We start from the raw sequence: 20,219 nt of genomic DNA, 5'->3' as shown, positions 1-20,219 counted from the left end.
AAAAATAGTATATTAGAAATAGAGAAACAAAATCTTAATTCTAAATCACTCATAAAACTTCAGAAAATTAGCAAAGTAAATACTAAATATTGAGGATAATTTTTAAAATACAATGCATCTAATATGATTTTGATCTCTAAATTTCAAAAACGTGTAAAATGAGAGATCATGTCAATTATGACTTCATCAGTATAATGTCTAATTACAACAAAGGCTTGGAATAAGGTCTAAATATTTTGTGTCAAAACTGAATTATCCATGAAATACAGGACGATAGGTGTGTATGTGAAGTCAAGAGTTCACATCTGTAGCCATTTAAATCAACAACTTCATGAAGAGAGTACAATAAAAAGAAGATAACAATATTTCTATTAGTTTCAGAATCTGCTAATTGGGGATATATTCAATAATTTCTACCCCTTGAATGGATGAGCAAGCATTATATTAGGCAGCGTGCTGATTACTTTCTGTATTAATTTGTATAACTTTCATCACCACAAACTTGTAATTCATTATTATTACTCATTCACTTCTGTAGATGAGAAACTGAGCTACTTCAAACCCCACGCTGTTCTGACTATACAGAGCTGTCTGGACTAGATGTGAAGCATCGTCCTATACCATGATGTGACAAAGCATCCTCGCAAGCTCAGGCAATTCTCCAACCATCAAATTCTTAAATAAGAATTAGAACTGATTTATTTGGAAAAGTGCTCATTAACTGCCTCCACCTTCTCTTGGTTAAAAATACTGGCACAGATATTTGGGTTATTGCTTAGCAGGCCATGAATTCAATCAGAAAAGAAAAAAGTATTTGTCCTAGAGATACATAATTTTGCATTTACTCATTTAACAAGTATGTGAAGCATTTATTATACTTTGTTTTTTATAAATTTCTATTGAGTGCATATTCACCAAAATTTGTACCCTGAACTACAAAGAGTACAAGGAAATCCTCATACAAAACTGGTATGCTTTCAAATATATTTTTCAAGGTAATATTTTTACACTAAGACTCATGTAGCATCCTTGTATAAGATAGAATTTTGTCATTCTCTTCCCTGGTATTAAATGCTTACTTAAAATATATACCTATACGTATTTTTTCCATTAAAAAACATTTTTAAAGTTTTGGAATGAAGAGGATCTGCATAATCAACACAAATCTCCTAAATTTCCAATAACTAAAGAGAGAATTATTGAATTTTTCTAAGTCACATTTTTACAGCTATTTAATTTGGCAAACTTAAAAGTGTAGTACAAAACACTTACTCATCTATTTGACAAACACACATCTCCACCTCTTTCAGTGCAGTCTGAAGTTTACCCAGCAGTTTCTGATAGATGTCTTGGGTTTCTAAGTCTTCTTCTTTCAGCAGATACCTGAGACCATGGCCATCCTGCTGTCCCAGAGACAGACCTGAAGGGGCCGCCATGGTTGTGATGGTGTGCTGAATGTACACCATAGGGCTCAGTTTCCCTGAGGAATTAAAGTCATTCCTTAGTAACATGTATCACCTTTAACTTATGATAACAATCCAATCCAATTAATTTTTATTTTTTAATTGACAGATACAATTACATGTACAACCTGATGTTTTGATGTATATATGCATAATGCAAGGACTAAATCTAGGTAATTAACATATGTATTACTTCACGTAGTTATCATGTTGGTGCTGAGAACACTGTATACCCACTCTCTTAGGATTTATCAAGAATACAATATATTAACCATACTCGCCATGTTATACAATAGATCTCTTGAACTTATTCCTCTTATCTGATTGAAATTTTATATCCTTTGGCCTGCATCTTCTCAATCCCCCACCCAATCACCCCAGGCCCTGGTAATCACCATTCTACTCTCTACTTCTATGAGATCAACTTTTTTAGATTCCTCATATAAATGAGATCATATAGTATTTGTCTTTCTGTGTCTGGTTTATTTCACTTTAACATAATGTTTTCCAGGTTCATCTATGTTGTCACAAATGACAGGATTTACTTCTTTTTATGGCTAAATGGTATTCCATTGTGTTTATATACCCCATTTTCTTTATCCAGTCAAGTTAAATTTGAGATTCCATAAAATAAAATGCTGATCCAATGCTGAATTTAATTCAGAAATTAGAGCCTGTGGGGAGTTGTAATTAAAAACTAGAAGACAGTTTGATCCCTTGTCCTACTGCGATGGTACAGAATGGCATAGTGCATTGCTGCAGATGTTCCTCAGGTATTGTCCTCAAAGTTTCAGGGCCATGTCATATGAGCAGCTTTCACAGCAGGATGAGCTGTGCCTATCATACGCCTAAGGAAAGCAAGAGCAATCATCCTTCTTAGAAGAAAAATAACAAAAACATCTAACTCCATTTTCATTCAGTATACACTTAGGCATAATTATCCAAGTGATTACAGTAAGAAATCCTTCCTTTATAAAAGTTCATGCTTGTTTGCACACCAGTTATCTACTGAATTTCAGGGCTGCACGAATAGCTATGATTGCCTAAATGACTTTTTACGATTTGGTAAAGTTGCAAAAGCGAGCATACCTTGCTCCGAAGATTTGTTTTCTTTATCATGAGAATGATGCTTCCTACTATCCAACTGAACACCAAATGCACTTCCCAAAGAGGTTGATGTTTTGGGATAAGAAACTTCCATCACGTTGACATGGCAGTTGGTAGGGCAGAAATCACTGCTGTGCAGTGGGGAGATTTTAGATTTGGCCTGTTTAAAAGTAGGCCAGGCTCTATTCTTCAGTACACGAGAAAACTGCAAATTAAAGAAAACACAAAAAGCAGTTGAACACACAGTAATAACTCAGGCAAGTTTTTTTCACTTGCATCAATCACAACAAAATCAAAGGGAATTAAATCATGTCAACTTGAATGAGTGAAATCAATTATATGTTGTTAGAAATTACATTATTATTTCAAAACTCAAGCATTCTTAATAAAGCCAAGCAATATAAGCAGCAAATGCATATGATTCCTTTGAAACTGTGATTGCAACTTAGGTGTTCAAAGAAATGAATTTCTGTGGCCAGCATAATATACTTGGACTCAAATCCACAGGCTCCCAGCAGCTGAAAGAGCCTGACAGGGCAAGTGGCATCCCAGGACACCAGGAGAGAACGGAGAGCTTCCAAACAAGGCAAAATGGCAAAACGGGGTAACTGCCGAGTCAAGGGTGGAAGAAGATGGGATGTCCCAAACACAAGCATAAAGCTAATCCAAAGCACCAGTCTGTGTACAGGTCAGACAGCAAGGTGTGGCGGCTGAGGCCCAGAATGGCAGGACAAATCTGTTTCCCATGCCTCCTGCTAATCACTGAGTCAGGATCAAACTGAAGACTAGTGTGCACTCTGCCTTTATGCTTTGAGAATAAAGTGATACCTGATTTATATGACTTCCAAGGTAGCCACTCCACTGCTTCAAACCTTGCCATGGGTTTCCATTCAAATCCATCTATTCTTCGCCAAGGTCTCTAAAGCAGCCCAAGTCGGATGCCCACCTAGCTTCTCTATCTCAAGTTTTCTTCCCCTTGCTCCCTAAGCTCCTTCTGGCCCTCACTTGGTTTGTCTCACAAACTATCTACTCACTCTGACCCTTTCTACAGGCTGTTCAGTGGGCCTAGAATATTCTTCTTCCTGCATTGCCAAACTGTTTCCTTTGCAACTTCAAGTTCTATCAAATCATCAAGAGGCCTTCCCTGACTCCTAGTCTAGGTTCAATTTCCCTGGCTACTGCTAAGTTCCAGCACACTGTAACCTTCCTATTATATAGGTATAAATAATTATCTTATTTCTAGCTCCCCTAGCAGATGGTAAACCCCATGAGGGTAACACGTAGGTCTGTTCTGTGTACTATCGGTAAGAGTCTGGTAGAGTTAGACTGAATTGTAGTCTCAAAAGCAAAGGATTGAGAGTCACTGTCTACCTGTGTATTTGTTACAGCTGTCATAATAACTGATACGATGTTAGGCAAGTCAGTGTCTTTTTTGCATTCTTCATAAAATAATGGACATGGATTAAACAATGTCTATATTATCTTCTCCCTTGAAAACTATAACCATGATCCTATCTATTTATCTACTAGTAGAGTAATAATTTTGGTATGGATAAGAATAAAAATTAAGACTATGGTCACTGTCTAACTTTTCTAGATTCAATTCAAGAATAAATATCAAAATTCACATTTCATAAATACAAGCTCGCCATTAGAACAGGGACTGTCTTATATGTATATGTGTACATTATGCATATATGTGATATATACACACACACATGTACAATGTGTGTATTAAACTATGTCTTCAAATCGCGTGTCAGAAGCTGTGCAGCTCAGCCATGTGCCAGTGCCCAGTAGGAATCTAAATGGAACTGAATTGAAATGCAGGAAATTATTAACAAAATGATGAGCAAATTTAATAATAATGGATAGTGAACATTTATCCTAAACTTTTTTTAAAGAAAGGAATTTAGAGAACTCCTAACCTATCCCAGCACTTTACTAATAAAGAAATGGTGACTTAGAGGCTTATGTGGGACATAGAATTTAAGGCTAGATGCAAAAACCTTTTTCAGTCAAAAGTTCTTTTCCACTGTTGTTGCAGGATAAAAGTCTCACAAGGCACCCATGGCACAAAAAAAGGCACAGAAATCAATTTTATTAGGTAACAGCATCCACCATAATAGGAAGTTATGCTTCTCTTGACTTCTTCCATTTTAAACAATTATCCATCCATTCAAAAGCAAGAAGAGAGGCATCTATTCCAGACTCTGTGCTCAATGCTGGAGATACAGCCCTTGCCCTCCTGGAGTTCACAGTCTAGTAGACAACACAAGAGAAACAATGCAATACTATTGCTATATGCAGCAATTGTTTATTGCAATTATTAGGTTGTAGCAAAAGTGATTGCGGTTTTTGCCATTCAAAGTAATGGCAATGTGCCATATATATAATACCTGTGCCATATATATAATACAGTAATACATTGCTTAACAATGGGGATGCATTCTGAAAAATGCACCACTAGGTGCATCTATCTGAACACAGAAAAAGTAGAGTCAAAATATAGTATTATAATCTTATGGGACCACCATTTATATATATATGATCTGTCACTGACTGAAATGTTATGCAGTGCATGATTGTATATATGCAATCATATAATACACGTAAAAGCCAGATAATTAGAAATTTTGTTACAAGCTGAAAAGGAAGTGAACGGGGTGACGTCATGAAGTGTTAATGGAGTGATCGGGGAGAGCTGGCAGAAGATTCCCTTGCTAGGGGGACTGGCTTTCCAACTTGTAGCTCAATACAAATGCCGTGAATACAGAATGTCCCCCTGCCCATATGCAGGAAGGGCTGTGTACTATGTCTGAAGGTGCCTGCACTGTTCCAAAGGGTAAGAGTCAGACAGGGGCCCTCTCTGCTAAGATCAGTTCTTGAGAAGGAAGGTCCTCAGGAATGCAGTGCTGTCTTCCATCCTGGGATATTCCTAAGAGAGGAGGAGGCAGGAGGAGGAACCCCATAGTCACAGGTACTGGAAATGTGCTGCTTACACTGTGAAGATCAAAACTGTGCTCCCAGACAGGATGCCATGCTGTGAAACTGTAAGACCTTTCTGAAACTCGAACCTAAAATAAGGAAGGTACAGTTCATGGATTGACGGTGGTTCATGCATGAGAACATTCTGATTGTGCAAATGGGCCTGTAAACATCAACCTGCCTATCTTTTTAGCAACATCAAAGGAAACACTGAACTCATTAATCTGCTTTGGAGAAACTCCCAGGGAAAGGTTAAAAAACAAAAAAGTATTTTCCCCAAATAAAAACTGCAATTTTGCAATAAAGAAATGCAAAATGGGTGTGGAGAGAGATGCACTGGGAGGGACAGGACTTTATACTATGGATACTACAAGCCCAAACTTACTGCCACCTTTATTCATTTATCCAACAATGACTTCTGGAAGGCTCTTTGGCATCAGGCACTATCCTCAGCATGTCAGGGAACATTAGTAAACAAAACAAAGATTCCTGCCTTCCAGGAGGTTACATTCTAGTGAGAAGAGAGATCAACAGCAAATACGGTAAGTCATTTATGTAATGTTGATAGATGGTAAATGTAACTGAAAACAAAATTGAGCAGCGTAAGAGGGTTCGAAGTTTCAGAGGTGAACTGAAGAATGGATTACCAATTGTAACCAGGATGATCAGAACAGGCCTCACTGAAGCTGACATTTAAGCAGTCCGGAAAGAGGGGGAAGTTAGAAATGTGAGCATCTGGAAAGGGGTCATTTCTGGCAGAGGGAACAGCCAGTGCAAAGCCACAGGACTGGTGTATCCAAGGAGCATCAAGAAAACCAGTGTGACCAGAGCAGCAGTGAGAGGGAGGCAGAGGAGGCAGGATTGGAGAAGCAATGCAGGGAGGGAGGGCACAGATCCTGAAGGCCACTGAAAGGATTTGGCTTTGACCATGAGTGAAGTGTACAGCCACTCAGGACAACTGTGAGTTGGCCAGGAGCAGCAAGGAGACCACTTACAGAAGAGAGATGGCAGTGGCTCACCCAAAGCCACCAGCAGTAGAGGTAGGGAGGAAAGGCTGCATGGTTGAAGGTAAAGCCACAAGAATGGTATGAGAGAAAGGGAAGTGAAGAGTGTATTCAAGGTTTTAGGCTGAGCAATGGGAAGGATGGGCATAAGCCCGAGAAAGAGAAGGCAGCAAAGAAAAGGCAAACTGCAGGGGCACTGGGGTGGGGCAGGGGAAGGGTCAAGAGCTGATTTGGAACATGTGAAGCGTGAGATATTGATTAAACCCAGTTGCAGAGGTCAAACGGGCCGGGACACTGAATGAGATCGCCGGGGAATTGTGAATGGAGAGAGAGAAGGAGAAGACAGAGTCCTGAGCCCTGGAGTTTTACCAAGGAAAGGGGAGGGAAGAAAAGGAGGACCAGCTAGGATACCACAAAGGAGCCTCCACAAGAAAGGACAAAAACTAGGCATATGTGGGGTCACAGAGGACTGCCAAGTAGTGGTTTACGGTCAACTGCATCAGATCCCACTAAGACAAGGAATGCTATCAGAACAGTCAATAGACTTTGGCAAAATACAGCCATTTCAGTTACATAGAGGGGAGTAGAGGCCCACTGGAGTGTGCTGAGGGTAATGAAGGTGAGACAGCAGGTATAGACAGCCCTTTCCAGAATAAAGATCAAAGAAAGGGAACAGTACGGAGTAGGGGAGGGCTATTTCTTTTTAATGTAGGTGATATAAAGCATATTTCTACACTGACAGGAATTAACAATTTCTGGAGATAGAACTTCAGGTTTTTAACGCATTGGTAACTAATTCATGAATTATTGACTAGAGCAGCATATTTTAATCCAATTATAGTCACTTAACTAAAAGAAGTAATACAATGGTAACCTATTATTTTGCAGATAGCTTCCTATTTCAATTAAGCATAAAATCTTTTTGGCACGAGGTTATGAAAGTTTTGTATTGTACCCTTTTGAGGGAAGGGGATGTGGGGAAGACTTTTTCTCACAATCTTCCCAGTCCATATATCAGTGTGAGGGTTACATGGCATGAATAAGTAAAGAGGGACTTCAGACATTCAAAGGAAGACTTCCAGTTCCTGCATGTAATATTTCTGTGTAAACAGGAACTATCCCTTGAATGTATATTAAATATTTCTATCTAGGAAGTATCCCCAATACCCAAAATAAGCCCAATTATGGAATTATTCTAAAGCAGAAGAACGACTGTAAAGCTAAAAAGTGTTTCCAGGACAATTTAGGGAGAAAGCATTCCTCCCTACGGGGCATAATTTTATGTCTGAATTATCCTCAAATCCTGCTCCACAGAGAAAAAAGTCTTACTTAGGATTCATTCACATCTTCAGTTAGGTCTGACCAGGTTTCATACACGTGCCAAAAAACATCTGTGGCCTGTACAACCAGCCAGGAAATCTATTATAATTGCAGCAGCCTTACTATAGAAGCTATAGCAATCAACTGGTTTCTATTTTTAAAACCTAAAACTTTCAGAGTCAAAATAAGGTAAAGCCAGCATCTTCGAGATTTTAGTTTCTATGGATACATTTTATTTCACAAAAAGAAGAGTGCTGAAGTCTTCATCAGGAAGAAAAATATGTTTCTAATAATAGTTTTAAAGTATATGTGTGAAAATTAAAAATCTATATTCTCAAATGCTATGGGTTCTGTTGACATGCATTTGATACATAAATGGAGCTAATCTTACATGACCTATTAGGGCTACGATCTTAGGCACCTAAATCTTATTCAAATTGAAAAGATCCTTGCAATATTTTCTTGCTAACCTTGATTCTCTATCTAATGAGAAAACCAGTTATTTTAAATATGTTTATGGCCAAATGGGATGATGACAAGAATAGCTTTTAAAGCACATAGGCCCTAGGTGACTACATGTCTCTTTTTTATTTCTAAATTAAACATAAACACAATGGAGACTCATTCCATAGGAACCTAGTCTGTTAGTTGCCACCTACGTGACCTTAAGCAAATTCTTAATCTCCCGGAAAAAAGAGGCAGGATGAGAGAAGAGTCCATACACATGACTGTTTTGATACTCAAGTAACAATAATGTACATAAAAGAGCTTTCTGCAATTCGGTGACATTATTTTTATCATCTAACATCACTGCCCATTAGCCTGTCCATCTGTGCCATAAAAGCTTCTAGGATCTCAGTTACTTATGAGTAAATGGAACACACTTCTCACCTTCCAGGGTGACGTTTTTGAGGATCTCCAACATTTGTTTAAGCCTGTGTTCTCTTGGTCCTCATTCTTAATCTGCTGCATCAATTTGCTAACTAATATACCCTGATCCTAAGATTATGTTTGTTTATATAGTTTACCATTTTCCATGTACACTTCTGTAAGCTACTTCCACTTTTTATTGCATGAAAGAATGAAGAGAGGAAAGCAGGAAGAAAGCAAAAGAGAAATGTCCCAGGCATGGTGACCAGTTTGACACCCAGACTCTGCCTGAACCTGTATCACACCTTCTTGTACAAATCCATTTCTAAAGTAGAACAACTCTCTTTTTCAAAATTTCTTCAAAAGGAGAATACTGATCTGCATGTGTGCAGCAGTTTTTTGCATTTGTTTAGACCTTTTACTTCAAAGCACTGTTACATTTCATAGAGAAATAAGAAGTAAGTAAAGAATCTTCTGTCCTTCAACTCCAACAAGGTACATTCCATGGAATCTTCCCCAGACTCAAATAGGTGAACTGAACCAGCAGCCATGAAAAGCAGATTAACAAAAGTGGCAGGTAAGCAGTGACCCTGAACATTAGTTTTCTTCACATGAATAAATTTTAAAAAGATACAATAGTAATGCAAACTCAACTCAACAACCCAACCATTACAGGAATTGTTTAAAGGAAAAAATCATGATCTCTCTTCCCTTGACTCACTCAGTTAGTAACCAATGTTTTGAGTCCCTTGGGTATTAATTTACATACATCCCTATTCTCATGCAGCCAAATATAGACATAGATGGGCTTATTTTAATTACCATATCAAGAACATAAAACACATATACTTACCACATATTCATATACATTGAGATAAAGAATATTATCTAGTACGACTGACCAAATTTTAAGCAACCAACTTCATTTGGAGGGAAATCATTTAATCAATTAGTCTTTTATTGGTATAAATAGAAATAATTGTTAAACTTGTTTTAGCATGTGTTTTGGAGATGAATTCCCATTAATTCTACCTTTAAAATATGTCCCCAAATTCATCTAATGTTTTTTGTCTCCTTCATCTTCAATGTAGTCCAAGCCATCAGCATCACTCAACTGGGCCACTGCAACAGCTTCCTACCGGTCTCTATTTCTCCATTTCTGCCCCCTTGCAATCCATTCCTACAAAAGCATTATCTTTCAAAAGCCTAAATCAGATGAAGTCATCCCCCTGCTTAAAACCTTCCAATTGGTTTTCATTAATATAATAATAAAATCCAAACTCCTTCCCAAGTCCCAAAATGTACAGGAGCTGCCACAGCTCTTCACAACTGGCCCTGCCTAAGCCTCTGACCTTAAGCCTGGCCACCAACCTCTGGCCACCCTGGCCTTCTTTCTGCTTTGGGGCTTCAATTACCAGCTGTTCCTTCTCCCTGGAGGCTTCTCTCTCCAACTGAAAGGGAGAGTTCTACTTGTCATGCAGATACACGCTTTCTCATAAGGGGCTTTCTCTAGCCACAGAGTCAAAAGGATCAACCTGGCATTTAAACCATACTTCCCTATTTTGATTTCCTCATAATTCTTCTTAATATTTGATTCCCCCCACTTTGTAGGGATTTATTTACTTCTTTGCTGTCTCTCCCACTTGAATGTGAGCACCATGAGAGAAGAGAAATTGTCTCCTTCCCTGCTATATTCCTGGAACCTAGAACAGTACTTGGCACATAGAGGGTGCCTAATAAATGTATCTCAAATGAATGACTTAATCAATTAATTTTTAAAAGCCCACAGTCCATGTACTTTCTGATTGAGGGTTTTCATTCTCTTAGTTGGGAGAAAAGGAAAGAAGAACTATAGTATAATTTTAAATTTTGACTTCAGAATTAGGTGGTCTGCATTCAATGGCCAGCTCTATCTTTTACTAGAAAATAATTTAATTCTTTAGGCCTCAGTTACTATATTTTGAAGATGCGGGACAGTAACATAACTTACAAGTTTGCAAAGATCAAATGAGGTAATGGATGTTAAGGCATTTTAAAAACTCTAAAATGTTATATAATGTTATCATTTCTGTAAAATGGTACCTAACAAATATGTAAAGAAAATATCAAGAATTGATTTAAATTTGACATTTAACTAATAATCTCAACAATAATGACGTGTAAAATCAATAGAACCCTTACCTTTTTATAACTGGATATTCTCTGACATATGTGTTCAATTCTTTCACTGCAAAGGGCACTGAATTTACTCTGAAGGTCAGTAGGAATGACTTCATTTAGAGAATTTAGGCTGGTGCAGTTGTGTACAAAATGCTCATCACTTTTAGCCAGGGCTTCAAGAATCTGCAATGACAAACACACACGCACACCCCCACACACAAACACACATACAGACACACACATCGAAAAACAAAACAAAACAAGAAGAAAAACTTCAAAAGTAGCCACATCAAATTTTGGTAAGTTAACAATACAGGGCAACTTTCCTATTTTGCTCTCTGGGTAGCTGCCAGGGAATTTCTACCTTCAGTCAGGCACTGTCAGTGAAGTGATCTGACCTGTCTGTCTGAAATTGCAGGTTTTCCTTCTGCTAACTATAGGAGCCTGCTTGGTGACGCAACTGGTCTTCAAAGACTCCCTGCTGGATACATCAGTACATTCTGATGTGGGACACGTCTATATTTTAGTTAGAGTGACTCAGGACATTTTTTTTTCTCAATTTGGTAGAACAAGAAAACATAAAGCAATCCAATAGCATGCTTGTTACTTAGAGTCTAGCAAATGCAGAAAGAAAATATTTGACAACTGCTTGCTGAAGAAATGAATAAATGAAGTTATTTCAGTACGGCAGAAATTAATGTGACTTGCAGCATCTGAGCTCTTGCTGATAAAAGCATTAGATAAAAGTATTTATGTGATGTTTTCAATTAGTAAATTCTTTTGACTATTTGAATCAATTGTAATAACATGTGTTGGTGGGGAAGGTGTACCATCAATCACTAAGAATTTCCAATGACCTGAGAATTAATTATGCGATTATATATTGATATATAGATACGTAGCATTTCTGATTAATCAGACATTGCAAGAATGGATTATACCCATAACCAATATTTTATGTTATTCTGTGAAACATAAAATGTATATATGTTCTGGTTATTTGAGCTCCCTCACCACCTCCACTTCCCTTTCATGCTGACTATGGAGTATGAGTTTTTATTTAATCACTAGTCTAGAACTTACAGCTAACTTTATCATTAGCAGTGTGACCTTGGCTACATTTCTTACTTGACTGACTTTTCTTCATGTGTAAAATCCAAGTGATATTTGCAATACTAGTTTATATGTTGTCCTATGTAGAATAATCCATGTAATTCTGCAAACTTGAAATAGCTGGAAAATGAGAAAATAATTATAATATCCTGGTTTCAAACTTTTACATGGATCCCATTCATACTATAATGTAGGTGGGAAGAGACTGCATTTTAAAAATATATATTTTAGATATCAGTAGATACATATAGAGGTATAATATCATCAGAATGATGAGATTTTTAAAAAGTTAACTTTCAGAACATAAAACCAAAAGACAAAATAATTATTTTTAAAATAGTTCATTTAGATGTCTATATTATTTCCTCCTGCTAAAATTTTAAAAATACATGATAGAAATGCTACATCTATCTCAACTATTAATATTTTAAACAACAATTCAAACAGAGAAATAAAGGTAGGAAAGCTACATCTCATTTTTCTTACTTGTACTATCTGAATTCTTATAGCATATAGAGCCATATGAAACACTAAATCCAACACCTGTGGAGGATACAGTAGGAGTCTGATGGATTTCCCTTGTAGGCAGGCCATGAAGAGCCAGCAGTTGCCTCTTTACCATGTATTTTATTCATTTGGATAAAGGCTCCCTTCCTTCCTCTCCATCTTGTTTCAGCCTAAGCACCTTTGCAAAGGTGATGTCTTTTCCAAATGAGAATTACATAAATATCAGAGGATCTATTCATAAACTGATCTCTACGGTTCCCGAAATTTTATGAAATAAACATGGCACTTGCCAAATTTGAAATTGCTCATAATGTATTTCACCACTTTGAATACTCTTCAGAGGATTATGTACATTAAAAAAAAAAAGCAGCATCTGTCATGAAAACCATCTGAATTGTATTCACAATAATGAATTCACAGACACAGCAAACTTAATAAATGCTGAAGTCCTTGCCATATCAATGAACACCTGCCTAAGCAAGGGTTTCATCTAACTTAACACTGTGCTCTGAAAGGATCAATAAAAGGAAGTCGTATGCATACCAAATAATGGAGGAGGGGGAGAAAAATAAGAAATTGACTAAGGCTGGGCACAGTGGCTCACGCCTGTAATTCCAGCACTTTGGAACGCCAAAGTGGCTGGATCACTTGAGGTCAGGAATTTGAGACCAGCCTGGGCAACATGATGAAACCATGTCTCTACTAAAAATACAAAAATTAGCTGGGCATGGTGGTGTTGCCTGTAATCCCACCTACCCTACTTGGGAGGCTGAGGCATGAGAATCGCTTGAACCTGGGAGGCGGATGTTGCAGTGAACAGAGATCACACCACTGCACTCCAGCCTGGGCGACAGAGTGACACTGTGTCTCAAGAAAAAAACAAAAAGAAGAAGAAGAAGAAGAAGTTTGAATGAGCTGACAGCTGCAACATGTATAGCTATTTTTATTTTTTTAAGTGAAGGAGGGGGAGGATTTCAGTTCCTTTATTTAGAACAAAAAATCTTATTTCTTCAGCATCACTCCTACCTTGGCAGTTAAGCTGAAGAAACCTTTGGGCTCAATCATCTTTTCCACCACATTGCACTTGATGCCAGCTGTGCTGTCGTACTCATATACGACACCATACTCCAGGTGGACATTGTCCACTGTCAGACTCACATGCTCCTTCTTCCCGTCAATGATGGCCATAGTGTTGAATTTGTCAATAACCTCTGGAATAAAGACAATTGTAATCCAGCAAATTCATGAAGCGTTTGTGAATCTCCTCAGATAATTTTGTGTCTCTTTAAATAATTTTTAAAGAGTTCTTTAAGGGATGGTTAAATCTGATGTGTTAAATGAAGCGTCTATTCTTGTTAACATTTTAAAAAATAACATTTCGAGAAAAGCTTATGCTTGAGTGATCCAAACCTCAGCACTCTAACATGACTAGTCTTATCTTTGTATATCTACTTCAGTCTGTGGACCATATGTCTACCTATTTATACCAACATAAATACTATACATAAATTTTCTTTATTAAAGACCTTTATGACTTAAAGTCAGGATTTCTAAAACTGCCTCGAATGTTGTATGAATATTTTCTCAAAGCAGGAAAAAAAATCCATAAAGAAGGCCATATTGAAGAAGCAGAAAGGAGATGCAAGAATCATTTTATTTTGGCAGGCAGGGTGCCTGCAGTTTCCCAAACAGCATCTTACAGAGAGGGCTCATTGAGAAAATTTCTCATTGTTCACTATAATAAAATTTCCATCTAAAATGTCTGCCTATAGTTTTTTAGCTTACATAAGGTACATCAGCTGGTGAAAAAATACCTAAAATCTCAAGTAAGAAACTCCTGGGAAACCTAATAGTAATTAAATAAACAAAACTAGAATATTAGTTTACTTAGAAAGACAAAGCCCGAAAATAGCATAAACAGTAAATATTAAATAGGTAAAGTAGAATATTGATTTATCTTAAAGTAACTAAGTCCTAGAATAGCTACAAATCAATTTCCAGAGCATTACAGCAACCAATCTACCTTTCAACGTGGCACCAAGGTTGATTTATTCCAAATTAGGAATATAAACCTCAGAATAAGGTCCTGAGATTTATCCTATTTTAGATAAATATTATATATTACCTATAACAACCTTATTGCTCCAATGATTTGAGATGTTTCTGATACTACCCATGACTTGGGTAGCATCCAACAAGTGGCCTTCCAGGAGTGCAGAGAAAATAGCTTTTCCTAAGTACCCCCATATGATCAGTGTGTATAGGGAATATACAATAAGAAACATATGCTGGGCGCCGTGGCTCATGCCTGTAATCCCAACAGTCAGGGAGGCCAAATGGGAGGATCACTTAAGCTCGGGAGTTTGAGACCAGCCTGGGCAACATGGCAAGACCTTGTCTCTATCAAAAATCAAAAACATTAGCCAGGCATGGTGGCATGCGCGTGTAGTCCCAGCTACTGGATGGGGTAGGGAACTGACGGGGGATCACTGCAGCCCAGAAATTAGAGGCTGCAGTCAACTATAATCGCACCGCTCCACTACTGCAATCCAGCCTGGGTGACAAAGAAAGACCCCGGAAAAAAAAAAAAAAGAAGAAGAAGAAAAGAAAAGAAAAGAAAAGAAAATTAAAGGAAAGAAAAGAAAGAAAGAAATCTATGTATCTAGGTATTTGGCCCCATTCCTAAAATAAAACGTTTAAATCCCAGTGATTTACTGAGTGATAGAGGTGACAGGAATGTCTTTGTTATTTATAACAAGCCCCCTTAGAACGTAACTGAGTTTATGTGAATGAGGTGGCACTTGGTCAGCCTACAGCTAGCCTCAGGATGGGGGCTGGTTGTCAGGGTAACCAACCATGCAATTAGGGGGCTGGAGCTTTCAGCCCCACCCCTGAACCTCTGGGGAGGGGAGAGAGGTTAGAGTTCAAGTTCGGTCACCAATGGCTAATGATTTAATCAATCATGTCTAAGGAACGGAACCTCCATAAAAATCCCTAAAGGACAGGGATCAGGGAGCTTCTGAGTGAATGAACTTACCCGCATGTCTGGAGGGTGGCACACCCCAACCCCTCACAGAGCTTCCCACCACAGAGCTCCGTGCTCAGCACTCTTCCGGACATCATCCTAGTTATCGCTTCATCAGGCTTTTCATTTCTTATCCTTTATAATAAACCAGTGTTTGTAAGTTTCTGGGTTCCCTGAGCTGTTCTAGCAAATAACTGAACCCGAGGAAGGGATGTGGCAACCCCCTGAATATATAGCCAATTGGTCAGAAATACAGGTGAAAGCCTGGGACATGTAACAGGCACCTGAAATGGGGGCAACCTTTTGGGACTGATCCCCTAACCTGCGTGTCTGTGCTAATGCCTGGTTTTACAACTGAGACGAATTGTACGACACCCAGTTGGTGTTAGGAGATTTGGGGAACTGGTTGGTATGGGGAAAACCCCACACACATAGGCTGCCAGAAGGGTTGTGAATGAAAACACCTCAGAACAGGTCATTCTTCTCCAGCTGTGCTGATTGGGAGGAATCTAACAGTGTAATAAAAAATATCCAGAGACATCCACCAATAATGAGTGGAAAGACACCAAGAAAATATAAGAGGTGATTCATGGGCTTCTGTGAAAAAGTTTTGAAACAATAATTTAAGGTATCTGTCAATTGCAGACATAACTGTAATTGCCTCAGTCGCCCTTGGTAAAGAAGCCACTGAATAGAGCCATTTGCTGGTTTACTCCATTGAGGAAACAGAAATGATAACCGTCCTTATCAAAAGATCTCTCTCTCTCTCTCTCCCTCTCTCTTTTTCTCTCTCATTTTCACACTACTAGTTTGCTCCTTTCCTTACTGCCAATGTTAGAATACAGTAAAAGTGCAAAAAGAATCTTCTAGATCTGGGCTTCTCAAATTTTAATATGCATACAAATCAAACCTAGTTAAAATGAGGATTCTGACTCAGTAGATCTGGGGTACAGCTGAGATTCTGCATTTCAGTCTAGCTCCCCGGCGATGTTGACACTGCTTCTCTGTGAGGCACACTGGAGGCCAGGTCTAAACAACACTGAAACTCCAAACAAGGAAACACATAATAACCTGGGTTTGAATCCTCACTCTACTACTTAACTAGTTTGAGCAAGTCCCTTAACCTATATAAGCTTTAGTATTTTCTCCCCTCAAAAAAGAATGATGATACTCATTTCCATTTTATGAGATTTTTTTTTTGATGACTAAATGAGGTAGTCCCTAACAACACTTCATAAAGTGCCTAACAAATAGAATTTGCCAGCTACTAGCTATTATTACTTATGCATTTGACAGACATCTGTTTGGTGATAATGACTTAAGAATGTGGCTTCAACACGTACAGGACCTTCAATATTTGGGAGTAGGCACAGGCACAGTGGAAAAGAATACCATAAGCATATGAAGAGGAAAAGAAGAAACCTACCTTCTACTTTACAGTCAAAAGCATCCCCTGCTTCATCTCCAGGGGGCTTGGAGTGAGATTTTTGAAGGTCTTCTTGAGCACTCTCAATGCTATTATAAACCCATTGTATGGAATCTTGCTGGAAATGAGGGGGGAAAGAAACCTCACAGGTATTAGTGCTTCCTAAAATGCATGCCCATTTCACAAACCTGCTTCAAAAGGAGACTTGACCTTATTTATTCCTCTAGCTTCTTTAAAAATAGTAAAACTTGAAAGAGAGATACAAATAATATCAGAAACTAATAAAAACTAAAGGACAATTATATTGTTTAACAAACACACTTTCTTTCTTCCTTCCTTTCTTCTTCTCTTCTCTTCTCTTTTCTTTTCTTTTCTTTTTTTCTTAGACAGAGTTTCCCTCTTATTGCCCAGGCAGAGTGCAATGGTGCAATCTCGACTCACCCCACAACCTCCGCCTCCCTAGTTCAAGCAATTCTCCTGCCTCAGCCAACTGAGTAGCTGGGATTACAGGCATGCGCCACCACGCCTGGCTAATTTTGTATTTTTAGTAGAGACAGGGTTTCTCCATGTTGGTCAGGCTGATCTCGAACTCCTGACCTCAGGTGATCCACCTGCCTTGGCCTCCCAAAGTGCTGGGATTACAGGCGGGAGCCACCACACCTGGCCTAACAAACTGACTTTTTAAAGCTTCAAGTTTTATCTTCCAAGATACGTTCCAAAGATGTATGTTTTTAAATAGGATATATTCCCAAATGTCTTACTTAAATGCTTCAAGTATATCTTAGGTAAGTTATAAATCACATTTTAAAATAATCAAATGTGGCTGGGCATGGTGACTCACACTTGTAATCTCAGCACTTTGGGAGGCTGAGGTGGGAGGATTGCTTGAGCCCAGAAGTTCAAGACCAACCTGAGCAATGTAGTGAAACCCCATCTCTTATTAACAAGACAGAAAAATAAAACAATTGTGAGATGGACAGTTGTCTGATGAATCAATTATCTATAATGGTACAAATCATTTACATGTTCTCCTAATAGTCAGATATATTCTAATACATTTACTGCTATTTTAGAATCAAACAAATATGAAAATTGGAAGGACATCATTCATCTCATTGATCAACTATCTTTTAATCCTCCCAAATAAAAAAATCATCCTACTTTTAAGGGCAATTTCCTTAAAAATTATCCTATATTTTAACAGCAGTTCCAGTCTCATTTAGAGAAATGAGAGAGATGAGATGACTATCAAACAAATGCTTCAAGAGTTGCATTACTTTAAGGTTTACAGATTTTCTAGATAAGATGTTAAATCAAATTAAAGTGCATTATCGAAGTATGATACAATATGTATTATCTATTTGTTTTGTATTAGCTTCTCAAGTGTGTCTAATTACTATATTGCTACAAATCATTAAAATGCTAATTAATATTTGATCATTCCATTACATCTTGGTGCCCTGTTGTGGCCACCAATGAGCCACACTGCTTAGTTTCCCACACTGACCCTGGGCTTGGCCACACGATTTGACTTGTCCAAAGGGATACTAGCAAGCACAGTCTAAGCAGGTTTATCACTTGTAATGTTCCCTCTTAAAATTCAGACACCATGCAGAAAAAAAACCCTGCTAGAGACTGGAAAGAAAGGCCATGCAAAAGTGCCCTGGAGGGTGACCTGCCCCATGGAAACCGAGGCCTCAGACAGGGGAAGCAAAGGTGTCCACTCGAGTCCCAGCAGAATGCAGCCACGTCAGTAACCTCATAGGAACTACCCCACAGCTGCCCCATAGAATCAAGACAAATAGTCAATTATTGTTTTAAGCCACTAAGCTTTGGAGAGGTCTATTTTGTGGCAATGGATATCTGGGAGAGCATGTTAGTGGATTTTTCTGTACATTTATTGCTTTTCTTTAATTATTTCACTGATCAACACCTCTGTAAGACAGTAGGCAGGGAAAATAAAAAGAAATGAAATTCAGATTGATCTGTCTGCTTATTAACATTCTGGTAGAAGAGAAAAGATTTGATCACTTCAGAGGAGACTTTAAACATTCATTCTATAATACAGTTCAACAAATATTTATCAAGCTACTATCAACCAGAGTAACCTATGAGCCTATGTATAGCTTCCAATTTGCTATGCTAGATCTGACCTTCCTTTTTTTTTTTTTTTTTTTTTTGAGACAGAGTCTCGCTCTGTCACCCAGGCTGGAGTGCAGTGGCCGGATCTCAGCGCACTGCAAGCTCCGCCTCCCGGGTTCACGCTCTTCTCCTGCCTCAGCCTCCCGAGTAGCTGGGACTACAGGCGCCCGCCACCTCACCTGGCTAGTTTTTTGTATTTTTTTAGTAGAGACGGGGTTTCACCATGTTAGCCAGGATGGTCTCGATCTCCTGACCTCGTGATCTGCCCGTCTCGGCCTCCCAAAGTGCTGGGATTACAGGCTTGAGCCACCGCGCCCGGCCTGACCTTCTTATTAAGTAAAACTGATCACCTATTTTCATGTGGATTCAGTGTTTTGCAGGCCATCAGCAATGGCTTATGAGAAAATGGCCATTCATCTTCCGGGTTTGGAGACAGTCACATCCTCAGATCCAGAAATGAATACTTCATTATGCATGACAGGAAAATACAAGGCTTCTCCTGTAAAGTTCTGCCTGCATCTAGCCGATTAAATTGCAGGAGTTTTCTCTTATATGCCAATACTCACATTTTCTTCATAACATAATAGCTTTGCTTATGAATTATGATTCTAATTTTAGTTTTTTGTGGCACTTGTAGATCAAAGGGTAGTGTTTTACAATGTTAGATAACGCCGAGTACATTTTGGTATTTTCCTTTAAGAGATAAATGCAGTTCCCTAAATACATTTTGGTATTTTCCTTTAAGAGCTAAATCCAGCTACCTAAATAAATATACCTCAGAATCAATCACAGACCCTATAAAACCCATAATTTTTGCTTTTTCACAGAAGTCTTCTAATAAACAGTGTAAGTATTTATGGTTCATACATACAGACACAGACACAATGATCATTATGTATTCTAAAGCAATCACAAGGGCCAAGAAAACAGTTCAAACCTTTGGATTTCGTTTGATAAAACTCGTATCTCAATGAAAGTACCCCAGATCACTTTTTAAACAGATGGCAGTACTGTAATAATAAAATGTAACCATTTAAACACAATCAATTATAACTAATTATGCAGATAAAGCAATCATTATGAGATTTATAATG

The 20,219-nt window shown here is 38.2% G+C and overlaps 1 protein-coding gene across 1 annotated transcript in view; it reads right to left on the bottom strand.

Annotated features, from left to right (window-relative positions):
- The window catches only part of PREX2 (phosphatidylinositol-3,4,5-trisphosphate dependent Rac exchange factor 2), a 282,460-nt gene that overhangs the window by 128,770 nt on the left and 133,471 nt on the right, over positions 1 to 20,219 (bottom strand). Inside the window, exons 21-25 of the mRNA XM_028852724.2 lie at positions 16,984 to 17,101; positions 13,559 to 13,743; positions 10,934 to 11,095; positions 2,553 to 2,775; positions 1,273 to 1,480 (exon numbers count right to left, since the gene is read on the bottom strand). Coding sequence (XP_028708557.1) covers positions 1,273 to 1,480; positions 2,553 to 2,775; positions 10,934 to 11,095; positions 13,559 to 13,743; positions 16,984 to 17,101 — 896 coding nt within the window. The remainder of the gene's footprint in view (positions 1 to 1,272; positions 1,481 to 2,552; positions 2,776 to 10,933; positions 11,096 to 13,558; positions 13,744 to 16,983; positions 17,102 to 20,219) is intronic.

The sequence above is a fragment of the Macaca mulatta genome, chromosome 8, assembly GCF_049350105.2.
Source record: "Macaca mulatta isolate MMU2019108-1 chromosome 8, T2T-MMU8v2.0, whole genome shotgun sequence".
In the NCBI taxonomy this organism is placed as follows: domain Eukaryota; kingdom Metazoa; phylum Chordata; class Mammalia; order Primates; family Cercopithecidae; genus Macaca; species Macaca mulatta.
The sequence above is the reverse complement of the archived record's forward strand: the minus strand, read 5'-3'. Positions and strand labels throughout refer to the sequence as shown.